Source organism: Polyodon spathula, chromosome 40 (genome assembly GCF_017654505.1).
Source record: "Polyodon spathula isolate WHYD16114869_AA chromosome 40, ASM1765450v1, whole genome shotgun sequence".
In the NCBI taxonomy this organism is placed as follows: Eukaryota; Metazoa; Chordata; class Actinopteri; order Acipenseriformes; family Polyodontidae; genus Polyodon; species Polyodon spathula.
Genome location: NC_054573.1, coordinates 3,683,484 through 3,697,209, shown reverse-complemented (window position 1 = coordinate 3,697,209; position 13,726 = coordinate 3,683,484). Strand labels below are relative to the sequence as shown.

General features: G+C 38.3%; 1 protein-coding gene across 1 annotated transcript in view; it reads left to right on the top strand.

Moving 5' to 3' along the window:
* The window catches only part of LOC121304858 (zinc finger protein neuro-d4-like), a 15,931-nt gene extending 5,603 nt beyond the window's left edge, over window positions 1-10,328 (top strand). Inside the window, exons 3-5 of the mRNA XM_041236269.1 lie at window positions 7,644-7,756; window positions 8,499-8,580; window positions 10,217-10,328. Of these exons, the coding sequence (XP_041092203.1) occupies window positions 7,644-7,756; window positions 8,499-8,580; window positions 10,217-10,287 (266 nt within the window). The 3' untranslated portion in view covers window positions 10,288-10,328. The remainder of the gene's footprint in view (window positions 1-7,643; window positions 7,757-8,498; window positions 8,581-10,216) is intronic.
* The last annotated feature ends 3,398 nt before the right edge of the window (window positions 10,329-13,726 follow it).

The window sequence follows — 13,726 nt, the reverse complement described above, 5'->3', positions numbered from 1 at the left end:
GTGGTGTAAATATTCTTTTCAAATTGGCACAAATATACTTTCAAAATTCTGATAAATATTGTATAAGCTTTCATTCAGAATGAATACTGTAACTAGTATAATAAATGAATGCTGTAACCGGTATTGTCCTGGATTTAATATGAAATTGGGCTGAAAAAGTGGGATGTATATTTCATGTAAGATCATTTGTTAAAATCTGACAAATACAGGGTAGTAATAATATAATAATAATAATAATAATAATAATAATAATAATAATAATAATAATAATAAGTTGCACAACATTTAATTCTAAATGTGATATTAACCCTATTTTCTAATTTAATGCATGTAAAGGGTGATATTATAAAAAAAAATCTAACTCCAGAGCAACACCTGCTGCAGTAGCTTGTGAAGTTACAGCAGTGCCGTCCTGGCTGTCCGAGCAGATCTACACCCTATCGACAGCGTTTATAATTTGCATGACAAATTATTCTGTCATATGGCTCTTCCCTTCCAAAAGTGTCCCATAGTAAAAGCATAGCTAAGTGTAAACTTAGTGAAAGCATGGCAGAGCACAGAGAATTATGGTAAACCATATTTAAAAACATGGCAAAGCATGGTAAGCTATGGTAGATGCAAAGTATAACTATAGGAAAGCATAGGCAACTGCCAAAATAGTTTGCAAGGTTACTGTGGTAAACTTTTATAAGGGACTAATCCCCCAGTAGGATGTGGGTAGTCTCTCAGTCTGCTGGCACTTTGTTTATTTAAAAGATATTCTGAAGTTGCTAATAGCTGCCTTTACCAGCATGGGGTCTCCCCAGTCTCATTGTTAATGTAAATATTTCGTTTTGTTTATGCTTTGTGAGAGAAGGTTTTGTCACTCCTGTAAGCTGTAGGAACAGTTTGTGAAGCAGGCTGTGCAGCCTTGAGACAAGTGCTCAAAGCACTGACTCAAAATGACAGCATATGGACATCTAAAGAGAGTCCCATGAGAGAGAGCTCACTTAGTGAGCACAAACCTCATGGTTGATTATTGAGACGCGTACAAACAGATTCATCGCCACGTCCATACAACGAGTCAGTCGGTAATTTAGAGGCTGCAAAAAATCTTAACTGGCAGCTACAGTGCTTACAGTGGGTTCAATCTTAATGTTAATTACACCATGTGGGTACTTGATCCAGAAAATCAACTAAGCAGATTGCTTTCAGTGTGCCCTCACCCGGCTGTGTGCAGTCCTTTGTCATGGGTCAGGACAAAATCCTTGTTAACAAGAAAGAAGGAAAATGAAGTGGACATGTTAAATATTTGCATTGCTGTTTTATGTTTTAGTTAATTTCTCAATAAAAGGGCATAAATCTAAAAATTGTTTTTTTGGTGTCAACAAATGTATTTATTTCATTTGGCGAGCGGGAAAAAAACATTTTGCACCACAGCTTTTTTCCAGTGGTGTCCCAGATTCAGTACTGATGCCATGCTATTGCTAATACTATGGCAGGTATAGTGCAATGATTTGATCTGGGCTTCAGCAGAGAACTCTCTTGGAATCTGCTTGGTGTTTGCAGTAAACATTAGCAATCAGACTAGTTACTGCATGTTCTTGCTGCCAAGGAAGGACCACATGGCCTTACTAATTCAGCGTAACAAATGAAAAAGGTAGAATTTGATTGTCGATTAGTTTAGCTGATTTATTGGCCTTAATATTGAATACAGGAGTTCACAGATGCATACTAGGACTGTAAACAGTGGCTTTAATTGTGTGCTGGTCTTTATACTGATCTTAATTGTGAGATGGTCTTTATACTGATCTTAATTGTGTGGTAGTCGTTATACTGATCTTAATTGTAAGGTGGTCGTTATACTGATCTTAATTGTGAGGCAGTCTTTATACTGATCTTGTATCTTGCTGTGAGTCAATTTCTCCATTGGTGGTGTGTTTCTGAAAGCTTCACAACCACCACAGGTATAAAAACACATGGGGATTACATCAGGTTCTAGAGCCACCTGCAAACAACGAATGCCTCAAAACCCTCACATTTTCAAAACTATTTTGTGCTGTGCTAATTATTAGCTAGCAACAACAAAAAAATCCCTACAGTCTGATCTGTGGGTCTGGCTAAACATTTTATTCAGTTTTCCATGGGGGTTTTTTGTACTAATTTCTTATTTCTTATTTTGTTCTGGCATTGCTTCTGTGACACGTCTACTGTATACAGTATATGGACAGTGTTTGCATATGAATCAAGTTGCAAAACGATATACCCAGTTAAAAAATGAAGAAGCCTCGCAAAATACACTCAAGTTTGTCTAATAGTTTCAATTAATTACTATCAATTATTATGATCAAACATTATTTAAGGGCTCTTTAAAATGTTCATATGTCTCTGTACATTTTTTGGTAACACTTTATATTAAGGTGCTGCTTATTAATGTTTTATAAATATATAATATATACTTAATAACTGTGTTATAGAGTGTTAATAAGGCATTATAGACTGTTTATAACCATACAATAGCCATAGATGGGATTACGTTTACACATCCCAAAGTACAATTAGTGGCTAAAAACTGTCCCCTTTATAACACTGTCATTCTGTCTATGGGTATTACATGGTTATAAACCATCTATAATGCTTTATTAACACTATATAATATAGTTATTAAGCATATATTATATATTTATAAAACAATAATAAAACATTAATAATCAGCTCCTTAATATAAAGTGTTACTACAATTTACCCTTTTTTCCATATATCTGGAGAACTGCTTATCCATTTGTGATGAAACTTTGAACCAATAGAAATAAGTTATTGAGAGTACTCTCATAATATGGATTATATATATATATATATATATATATATATATATATATATATATATGGAGGTGTGTGTCTGTGTGTCACAATTACCTTTTTACTTGTATCTTGAGAACACAAGAATGCACAGACTTTAAATCAGACATTTTAACACACTTTACCATGATACTAAAAGCTCACTTCATTACCTAATGACATCTAGATCCTGACTACCACTTATCCATATTTTCAACAAACATTTCATTGCTAATTCTTATTCTATACTATTCTGTAATATAGAATATTCTGTACACACTGTTGATATACAACACCGTCATTAACTTGTTCATCACACTGAGAGCTCAGATTTTGAATTGAATGTTGAAACGTCTTGAATCAATACAATGCCATTAATAAAGGCAACATTCTACCTTAACTGTATCATAGATAGTGGTAATGGTAGTATGGGTTAGTGGTTTAGGAGATATTGCAAACAGCTGACTGCTGGTGTAGTCCTGTTAATGAGTTGGGGGTAATTGGCAGTTTTTAATTTCTTTCTTGCTAACTGGTCCTTTGAGAGAAAGAGATAGGTTTGTGTGAGAAACTGGAATCCCCTTTTCTCTGTACACAGCAGCTGTGCACACCTGCTGACACAAGGTTAACAGCTTTTTAACACACAATGCCAGCTTTTATTGTACAATGCAAAACAAAAAAACCCCAACATAAATCTACCTTTAAATTCCAAGAAACATTTACATGAAGAAAACACGCAAATTATCTTGTAGTTATACAGTTAGGGCTAGATTGAGTCTGTTCCAGACACTTATAAATGTGTTTTAATTTGTAATGTTTTTTATATATATACTTGATTACATTGGGGTGCTTGAATCTAAGCCACTGTTACACTTGTATGTTTGAAGATTGTAAGTCAGTCAACCAGTTTATTAATGAATCTCTTGATTGGCGGGTTCATGAGGTTTATAGCCTAAAATTTGCTTTTCTTTAAGAACTTGGACTTGAGTATGTGCTTACATGCATCTCAGATGTATTTTAATTTTAAAATATTGAACTGAATGCAATTGTAGCTTACATAATACTTCCATTAATCATAAGAACATAAGAACATAAGAACATAAGAAAGTTTACAAACGAGAGGAGGCCATTCGGCCCATCTTGCTCGTTTGGTTGTTAGTAGCTTATTGATCCCAGAATCTCATCAAGCAGCTTCTTGAAGGATCCCAGGGTGTCAGCTTCAACAACATTACTGGGGAGTTGATTCCAGACCCTCACAATTCTCTGTGTAAAAAAGTGTCTCCTATTTTCTGTTCTGAATGCCCCTTTTTCTAAACTCCATTTGTGACCCCTGGTCCTTGTTTCTTTTTTCAGGCTGAAAAAGTCCCTTGCGTCGACACTGTCAATACCTTTTAGAATTTTGAATGCTTGAATTAGGTCGCCACGTAGTCTTCTTTGTTCAAGACTGAACAGATTCAATTCTTTTAGCCTGTCTGCATATGACATGCCTTTTAAGCCCGGAATAATTCTGGTCGCTCTTCTTTGCACTCTTTCTAGAGCAGCAATATCTTTTTTATAGCGAGGTGACCAGAACTGCACACAATATTCAAGATGAGGTCTTACAAGTGCATTGTACAGTTTTAACATTACTTCCCTTGATTTAAATTCAACACTTTTCACAATGTATCCGAGTATCTTGTTAGCCTTTTTTATAGCTTCCCCACATTGCCTAGATGAAGACATTTCTGAGTCAACAAAAACTCCTAGGTCTTTTTCATAGATTCCTTCTCCAATTTCAATATCTCCCATATGATATTTATAATGTACATTTTTATTTCCTGCGTGCAGTACCTTACACTTTTCTCTATTAAATGTCATTTGCCATGTATCTGCCCAGTTCTGAATCTTGTCTAGATCATTTTGAATGACCTTTGCTGCTGCAACAGTGTTTGCCACTCCTCCTACTTTTGTGTCGTCTGCAAATTTAACAAGTTTGCTTACTATACCAGAATCTAAATCATTAATGTAGATTAGGAATAGCAGAGGACCTAATACTGATCCCTGTGGTACACCGCTGGTTACCACACTCCATTCTGAGGTTTTTCCTCTAATCAGTACTTTCTGTTTTCTACATGTTAACCACTCCCTAATCCATGTACATGTGTTTCCTTGAATCCCAACTGCGTTCAGTTTGAGAATTAATCTTTTGTGCGGGACTTTGTCAAAAGCTTTCTGGAAATCTAAATAAACCATGTCATATGCTTTGCAATTATCCATTATCGATGTTGCATCCTCAAAAAAATCAAGCAAGTTAGTTAGGCACGATCTCCCTTTCCTAAAACCATGTTGACTGTCTCCCAGTACCCTGTTACCATATAGGTAATTTTCCATTTTGGCTCTTATTATAGTTTCCATAAGTTTGCATATAATAGAAGTCAGGCTTACTGGTCTGTAGTTACCTGGTTCAGTTTTGTTTCCCTTTTTGTGGATCGGTATTACGTTTGCAATTTTCCAGTCTGTCGGTACCACCCCTGTGTCAAGAGACTGCTGCATGATCTTGGTTAGCGGTTTGTAAATTACTTCTTTCATTTCTTTGAGTACTACTGGGAGGATCTCATCCGGCCCAGGGGATTTGTTTATTTTAAGAGCTCCTAGTCCCTTTAACACTTCTGCCTCAGTTATGCTAAAGTTATTTAAAACTGGATAGGAACTGGATGACATGTGGGGCATGTTGTCAGTATCTTCCTTTGTAAAAACTTGTGAAAAGTAATCATTTAACATATTTGCTATTTTTTTTTCTTCCTCTACGATTTTGCCATTTGTATCTCTTAAACATTTAATCTCCTCTTTGAATGTTCTCTTGCTGTTGTAATATTGGAAAAACATTTTGGAATTGGTTTTAGCTCCCTTAGCAATGTTCATTTCTATTTCTCTCTTGGCCTTTCTAACTTCCTTTTTGACTTGCATTTGCAGTTCCGTGTACTCTTTCTGTGTACTTTCTTTTTGGTCCTTTTTTAATGCTCTGTAAAGTGCCTTTTTTCGCTGAATATTTTTTTTAATTGATCTATTAAACCATTTTGGCAATTTAGTTTTACATTTAGATTTGTCTACTTTAGGGATATAATTGTTTTGCGCCTCTAGTACTACGTTTTTGAAGAACAACCATCCTTCTTCTGTGGGTGTTTTCTCTATTTTACTCCAATCTACTTCTGTTAGTCTCTGTTTCATGCCTTCATAGTTTGCTTTTCTAAAATTGTAAACCTTAGCTTTAGTCTTTACTTTTGAGGATTTAAAAAACACTTCAAATGAGACCATGTTGTGGTCTGAGTTTGCCAGTGGTTCTCTGACCTCTGTTTTAGTTATTCTATCTTCGTTATTTGAAAAGACTAAATCAAGGCATGCCTCCCCTCTAGTGGGTGCCTTCACAAATTGTGTTAGGAAGCAGTCATTTGTCATTTCCACCATTTCTATTTCATCCTTCGCGCTACCCACCGGGTTTTCCCATTTTATTTGGGGGAAGTTGAAATCCCCCATTAGTATGGCTTCTCCTTTGCTACACACATTTCTAATGTCATTGTATAACAGATTATTGTGCTCACCGTCTGAATCTGGCGGTCTATAGCATGCTCCTATTATTATGCCTTTTGAATTTTTGTCTGTTATTCTGACCCATATTGATTCGGTTTTATTTTCTTTGTCCAGGTTTAACACCTGGGCTTCAAGACTGTTTCTTATGTATAGCGCTACCCCTCCTCCTCTTCTGTCCTGCCTGTCTTTCCTATACAGTGTATACCCACAAATATTATATTCGTCCCCATCACTCTCAGATAACCACGTTTCTGTAACACCTATCACATCATAGTTACCTGTTAGTGCAGTAGCTTCAAGTTCATACCCGTTTTGCACTTCCATGATCTCAGATGTGCAGTTTTTGAAAGAAACACATGTTATAGCACACATGCATTTACATTTATAAACATCTGGTACTACACTAAGATCTCAGTTTGCTTTCCTTGCCTTCCAGGAAGTTTGTTTTACTTCCTTTTCCATTTCACTCCTGCAGTGTCTTCTGCATCAAGTTACTGGCTGAAAGCAATAGTCTAAGCAGATGATTGGCTATTGAGAGGAAAGAAGCCAGTAAAGGGGTGGGGACAGTCCCCCTCCCCTCAGGATGGCATGACCCAGGAAGTGCAAGACAGTCTAAAAGCATGCCTTGCAAACAGAGATTTCTTAATTTCTCTAAAAACAGAAACGTTTTTAAAATCAAAACTGCACATTTGGAAGAGAAAACTGGAACTCTTTTGTTAGCTACAGTTATGTTAAAGGCTAGGTAGTTTTTATTCATTTATTTTTCATCTGCCTCTTCCCTTTTTATGGTTTGAAACCATTGGTGGTTCAGGTGTAATGAATGAAAATCCCAGCCTATCTAATTGAATGGAGAGGCATTCAAAGACAAATGTTTTACTATGCAACTGAAGAGCAAGCTGTGTAGTGGAGGGGCAAGTACAGGTCTTCTACTAATGTCAGCGTTATTAACTCTGCTAGCAGGAGATCCATTCCCTTGGGTGCTGATGAGTTAGTACCATTGTGCTCTCTATCTCTCTTTGCCTGTCTGTAAGCCTGTCTGAATCTGCCTAGGACTAAACATGCTTCCTCATTCTATTCAAATCAAGTGACAAAAGGGCCTTCCAACTTGGCTGGTCCCACTTACTATACAGTATAGGGAGTAGGTTGTATTTGATCAGATCAGACTGATGGAATACATTCAGAACACATTCAAGATGTAAAAGATTTTAGAAGGCAATCGTCAAAACAAGTAACTGTGTGTGTTTATTTTGCGCCCCCTGCAGGTCACCCCTCGTGCCTGCAGTTCACAGTGAACATGACGGCGGCTGTGCGGACGTACCGCTGGCAGTGCATTGAGTGCAAGTCCTGCAGCCTGTGCGGCACCTCCGAGAACGACGTGAGTAACACAGCACACCCCACACTGCCATTCACAAACCCACGCTCCACCTCCTCCGAGAACGACGTGAGTAACACAGCACACCCCACACTGCCATTCACAAACCCACGCTCCACCTCCTCCGAGAACGACGTGAGTAACACAGCACACCCCACACTGCCATTCACAAACCCACGCTCCACCTCCTCCGAGAACGACGTGAGTAACACAGCACACACCACACTGCCATTCACAAACCCCCGCTCCACCTCCTCCGAGAACGACGTGAGTAACACAGCACACACCACACTGCCATTCACAAACCCACGCTCCACCTCCTCCGAGAACGACATGAGTAACACAGCACACACCACACTGCCATTCACAAACCCACGCTCCACCACCTCCGAGAACGACGTGAGTAACACAGCACACCCCACACTGCCATTCACAAACCCCCGCTCCACCTCCTCCGAGAACGACGTGAGTAACACAGCACACAAGAAGCCGTAATAGTAGTACAGTATTTCATGTTAGATTTTGAAATGTCACATTTTTCAATTTTTGACAGTTTTTTGTTAAGTATATGGAAAACTACAAAGCAATATGTTTCGTTAGACATTATGAAGCAAAATTAGTTATTTTTACAGGGTGATTGAAAGCTTTTGTCTGCAGCAGTGTGTATCCCATGTGTGCTACTGCTTGTGCTGGTGTTGCACAGTATGAAGGAGGGGTAAGAGCTGAGCCTTGTTGTTGTGTACAGGATCAGCTGCTGTTCTGTGATGACTGTGACCGGGGATACCACATGTACTGCCTGAGCCCCCCCATGGCCGAGCCCCCGGAAGGTGAGTGCTTCGGTAGAGTTCATCATCTTCACTGAGACAAACAGGAGGGCTGTCTGAAAAGAGCACTGAGACAAAACATCAAAGGGGGAAAAAGAATAAGCATTTAGGAACAGAGCAAGATGTGCACTAATACACGAACGTCATAAAACGATGCATACCGCAAAACACAGACACAGTGCGAGATGAATCAACATGTGATGGTCATGACGGGCTTGTATGAGAAGAGATCCTTCACTAAGGGGCTCATTAAAAAACTGACCCCAAAATATAATAGTAAGAGTAGGTATTCATACCAACTGTGAAACACATCACCATTTGGGCTGCAATGAGCTATGTTGCAATCCAAGGAAATTAAGACATGATTTAAGATAATTGTGATTATTTTTAGGTGCATAGGTAACTGAAAATGTCATTGTCATCCCTATAAACTTATACGACCATCAAATTCTTTGGAGGTTGACCAAACAAGACCAGATTTAAATACTTGATTTTAAAATTGACTTTTTATCGAATTGTGAAATTGCTTTCACCTCTGGACCCCAAGAGTATTCAACCTCAAGTGGAACTGACCCGCCACACCAGCATGGGGAATTAGAAGGCTTCGTTGTCCAATCAAATTAAATAAAGATTTTTATTATTGACGAAGCTATTGTGGGGACTTATACAAGACTTCGCGCTTACCAATTTGTGATGAAACTTCGGTATAAACATTAATAAGAGTACATAAGAACTTAACAAGATTTACTAACAAGAGGAGGCCATTCTGCCCATCTAAGCTTGTCCGGTACCTAGTAGCTGATCTTAGGACTTTGTCAAGTCCGGTCTTAAAGGATCCAAAAGTGATTCTGCCTCAACAACATGACTAGGCAGCCCATTCCATCCCCTCACCACTGTTTGTGTGAAGAAGAGTCTCCTTCCCTCTGTCCTGAGAATATCACCACTTAATTTCCAAGGGTCTCCTCTTGTCCTGGTTTCTGTATTGCACTTAAAGTATTAGTTTGGGATAACAATATCAACTCCTTTGAAGATGTTAAAGACTTCGATCATGTCTCTCCTGATTCTTCTTTGCTCCAGGCTAACAGATTCACGTCTCATCTTCGTAGCTCAGTCCTTTAATCCTGGCATTAGCCTGGTTGCTCTTCTTTGCTCTCTCCAGGGCCACAATGCCCCTTTGGTGCTGTGGTTGAACAGTTTTGGACTTGGGGCTATATAGGGGTGTCTGTCTGTCTGTCTGTACATTGTCCATCTATATGTCAGGCTTACATTTATCTGAAGCATTGTTTTGGGGAGTATCAAATTATTCTGGAGTTGTCTCTCTGAAAATCTGTCCATCTGAATGTCAGATTTTTACATGCATCTTCAGCGCACAAGTTATTCTACATACTAAACCAGTCATTTTATTATACCATGATACTAACATCTCATTCGCTTACCTAATGACATCTCGGTCTTACCACTTATCCAATATGCATTATTCATTGGCGATTCTTATTTTATATTATTCTCTACACACTGTGGCTATGTGTCACGGTCACCACCTAGTTCATCACACTGATAGCTCTGATCTTTGATCCACAGCTATGGCGAGCGATGGCTGGATGTTACTGACTCACCTGTATCTTTTCCCTGCTTGTAGGTAGCTGGAGTTGCCACCTCTGTCTGCGGCAGCTAAAGGAAAAGGCATCGGCTTACATCACCCTGACTTAAGCCCCGCACACACCGCATCACTGCCATCAGACATGCGTGTTTTCCTGGGTCTTTTTAAACAAACAAACATTCTAACAGGTTATTCACATTCCAAAATTGCAAGACAGAGGTACAGATTTACTGATGTTCCAGTGGAAAGTTTGCAGGCCTTTTTATAAACACAAGAAGTGTTATTCCAAGCGTGCTAGAGACAAACTTTGTGCAAACTTCACTGGAGTAACGGAAATCTGGTTTAGAAAGGGCTGTATTCAAAAAGCAAGAATAGGCTGGTAAATACATGGGACATTTTAAGTTAATGCAATGTACTTATTACCCATGCTCTACTGCTTTGTGAATACAGCTCTGTACACTTCCAGAGTTTTTTCCATTTAATAAAATAAAACATTTCTCAGCATTGGAACAATTTGTAGATATAAGTTCATTTGTCTTGGCATGGGTTTCTCGTAGCCATACCCAGAGAATCCTATTTGCTGCTTTCACATGCTCTGTTTAACCATTAGCCTGGCTTATCCAATGCAACATTAGTCAATCCAAGATTAATGCTAATCAGGGTCTGTGAAACCAGCCTTTGTAAAAAGTTGAAAACTGGCATCCGAGTGAAATTTCAGACTTTTTTCATAATCCTCAGATATAACCGCTAGGCTAGATTGACCATCTTTCTGTCCCTAAAACACTTGTGTACAAATTACTCTTCATTTTTTATATCTACCATTAAACAGACTATATTTGCTGAGAAAAAAAAAAACCACACACACACTACACCAATCACTATGGATGAGCAGTGACATTGTCACACACTTTAAAGTGGTAACTGGTTATCTTTGATTCTGATGGGAATCCCAATAATTTATATCTTTGAATCCTCCCCTCCCCCTGGTCCCTGCACATACTGCCCATTCAAATGCATACACTCTTGCACAAACCAAGGGAAGTTAGATGCAGGAAGTTTTGCAAATTGATGACATTTTAGTGATGCTGGACAGCTTTGTCAGAAAGGGTTAGGTACAGCAAACTTCTCATCAAATAACAATCCACACATGCAGTTAAGCTGAAACTACTTATCCTATCTTTACTAGTCTCTAGGGGTTGATTTGATCAATCACAAACCAGTCAGTTGAAATCACAGTTGGATTTTTTAAAGATAATTTTACAGCACTAGTGAATCGCACTGTATTGCAACAACTCTGGTGCTGGAAAATACTCTGTAAACTTGTTATTATTATTCATTTAAAAAATGTCTGTTTCTTCTAATTAATCTACAAATAAATAATAAATAATAAATGGGGAAAGATTGACACTTTTTATTAATAAAGTCCTGAGTTTATTACTTCCCATTTCAGCTTATTACAGTGAAGAATTATATAATCCTCCTTGAGACTCAGTGCCTGTGTTTAACATAAAGCGTTCAGGAAGACGCCAACGTACAAGATGCCACGTTGTATTGTTTTGTTTTGCCAGCTGACACAACACACGCTTAGCTAGACGAGTGGATTAGCACACACGTGATGATCCATTTAGAATTGAATTTCCAGGGTAACCAGTAACACCTTAAAGAGAAGTGTTCAGATTTGTGCACATTCCTGGCTGTCATAGCTAGTATTATAATCAGTATTATCCGTCTATGTGCTGTAGTACAACATTATATAGCCAATATTGCAGTGCTGAGAAGTGGGTTGAAATTGATGTTCTGTAAATGTATTTCTGTACATAAGAACTTAATTATGCTTGGTTTTAAAAACTGAGTTCATTTCTGTATGTTGCTTTGCATGTTGTTTCTAAAGAAGAAAAGCACACTTAATTTGCAATAATTTATTTATACACACCCAAGATTTTTGTACCTTTTTTTATTTTTTATTATAAAATGTAAATTATAAAATGATCTTCAGAAAAAAAAAAGAAGAGAAAGTTTACATGGACTGCCAGTACAGTATGCTCGCTGCAAGCTGATGAAGAATATTTGTGTTGTACAGGTCAAGGTTTAAACTAGCTTGCAGTTAGTTTGCAATCCTATAAGAGATTATTTCTGTGTGTGCATCGTGTGCTGATCTGAGGAATGAAAGGAAGCATGCATTGAGTGCTGGCCAGAACCACACCATCCTTGTTGTGTTTCACATCTCTGAGAAATCTGGTCCCTTTACACATTCTCAGAAAGTAGGGTGGATCAAGGTATTCTGGCATTGCAACTGGCCCCCTTTTCACCCCAAAAACACCCCTATTCACAATGGTTTACCCAAGGCCTGTGCAGCGGCTGTCTCTTGCTGTCTCACTGAGCTCCACAATGCGGCTCTCTTGCTGTAGAAATGAAGGCTGGACATTCAGTAGTTTTAGATGCAAAAACAAATGATCTGAAAATGTTTAAACATGTACTGTAGCCTGTTTAATGAACAGAAAAATATTGAAACGGTGTGCAGTCAAGTTGAACGTTTGGGATTTTTATTGCTTTGAATGGTTCTTTCAGGTAAAAAAGGCTGGACAGTTCTAGTTTTCCCCAATTAAAAATGACATTTGGAAGTTGCTGTTCTCATTACATGCCAGAATATTTTGGTCTGAATTTTTTTTGATCAGGCACTTGAAGGAGGCAGCTATAGGACAGATGCCAGGCCTCGTTAGAGGGACGGCGGTTTGTAAGATGTGTTCTCTTAATTATCTAGGGTTTTGTTAATATTCAAAGTGTCCATGTTAGAGTTTGATCTTCTATTTTGTTTTGGTTAAAGCCAATTCTGAAAGCTGGAAAGGGAGAGGGGTGTAGCTTGTCGTTCGATTTAAGCTGAATTTCCAGACACATGTAAAAATTGGTTCATTAAGTCTTGCAACTGTATTTGGAGATATCTGTAATGCTCTTCTGTTTGAGTATTGCTGGTAAGACAAGGCAGTACGATATCTCTCTTAAAGTTCCTGAGAACAGGATGCTTGCTTGGGAATGGCTGCTGGCCTCAGTGTGAGATATAAGCACAGGTCCTTTATAGTCACCTCTTTATAGTCATCTCTTTTCATACTAAATTTGGCCGACTCAAGTCAACATGCTGTATGAGATGATAGATTCAAACATCAGGGGGCCTGGTGCCATTTAGGCAGCCACACTTCTGACGTTGTACGGTATAGCTCCATTTGTTCTCTCCATTTGTACTTTTGAAGGCAAATATTGTAGTATATTAGACCTGTTTAATAACACTCCTGCTAATGTCCTCTTATCACCATATTAAAATGTCCCAGACATTAATGGGGGTCAATTGGTACAATGGGGGTAAATTGGTCCAATGGGGGTCAATGGGTCCAATGGGAGTCAGTGGGTACAAGCTCCTGATAGTATCACTTCGGTTATTAATCACACTCTGCTTAATATCAATCACATTTAGTTACCATACAGCTAATTTCCAGGCCACTTGATGTTACTTAATGAAAGCATACTATTAGAAAGCTTATGAAATTGCAGTTCAGA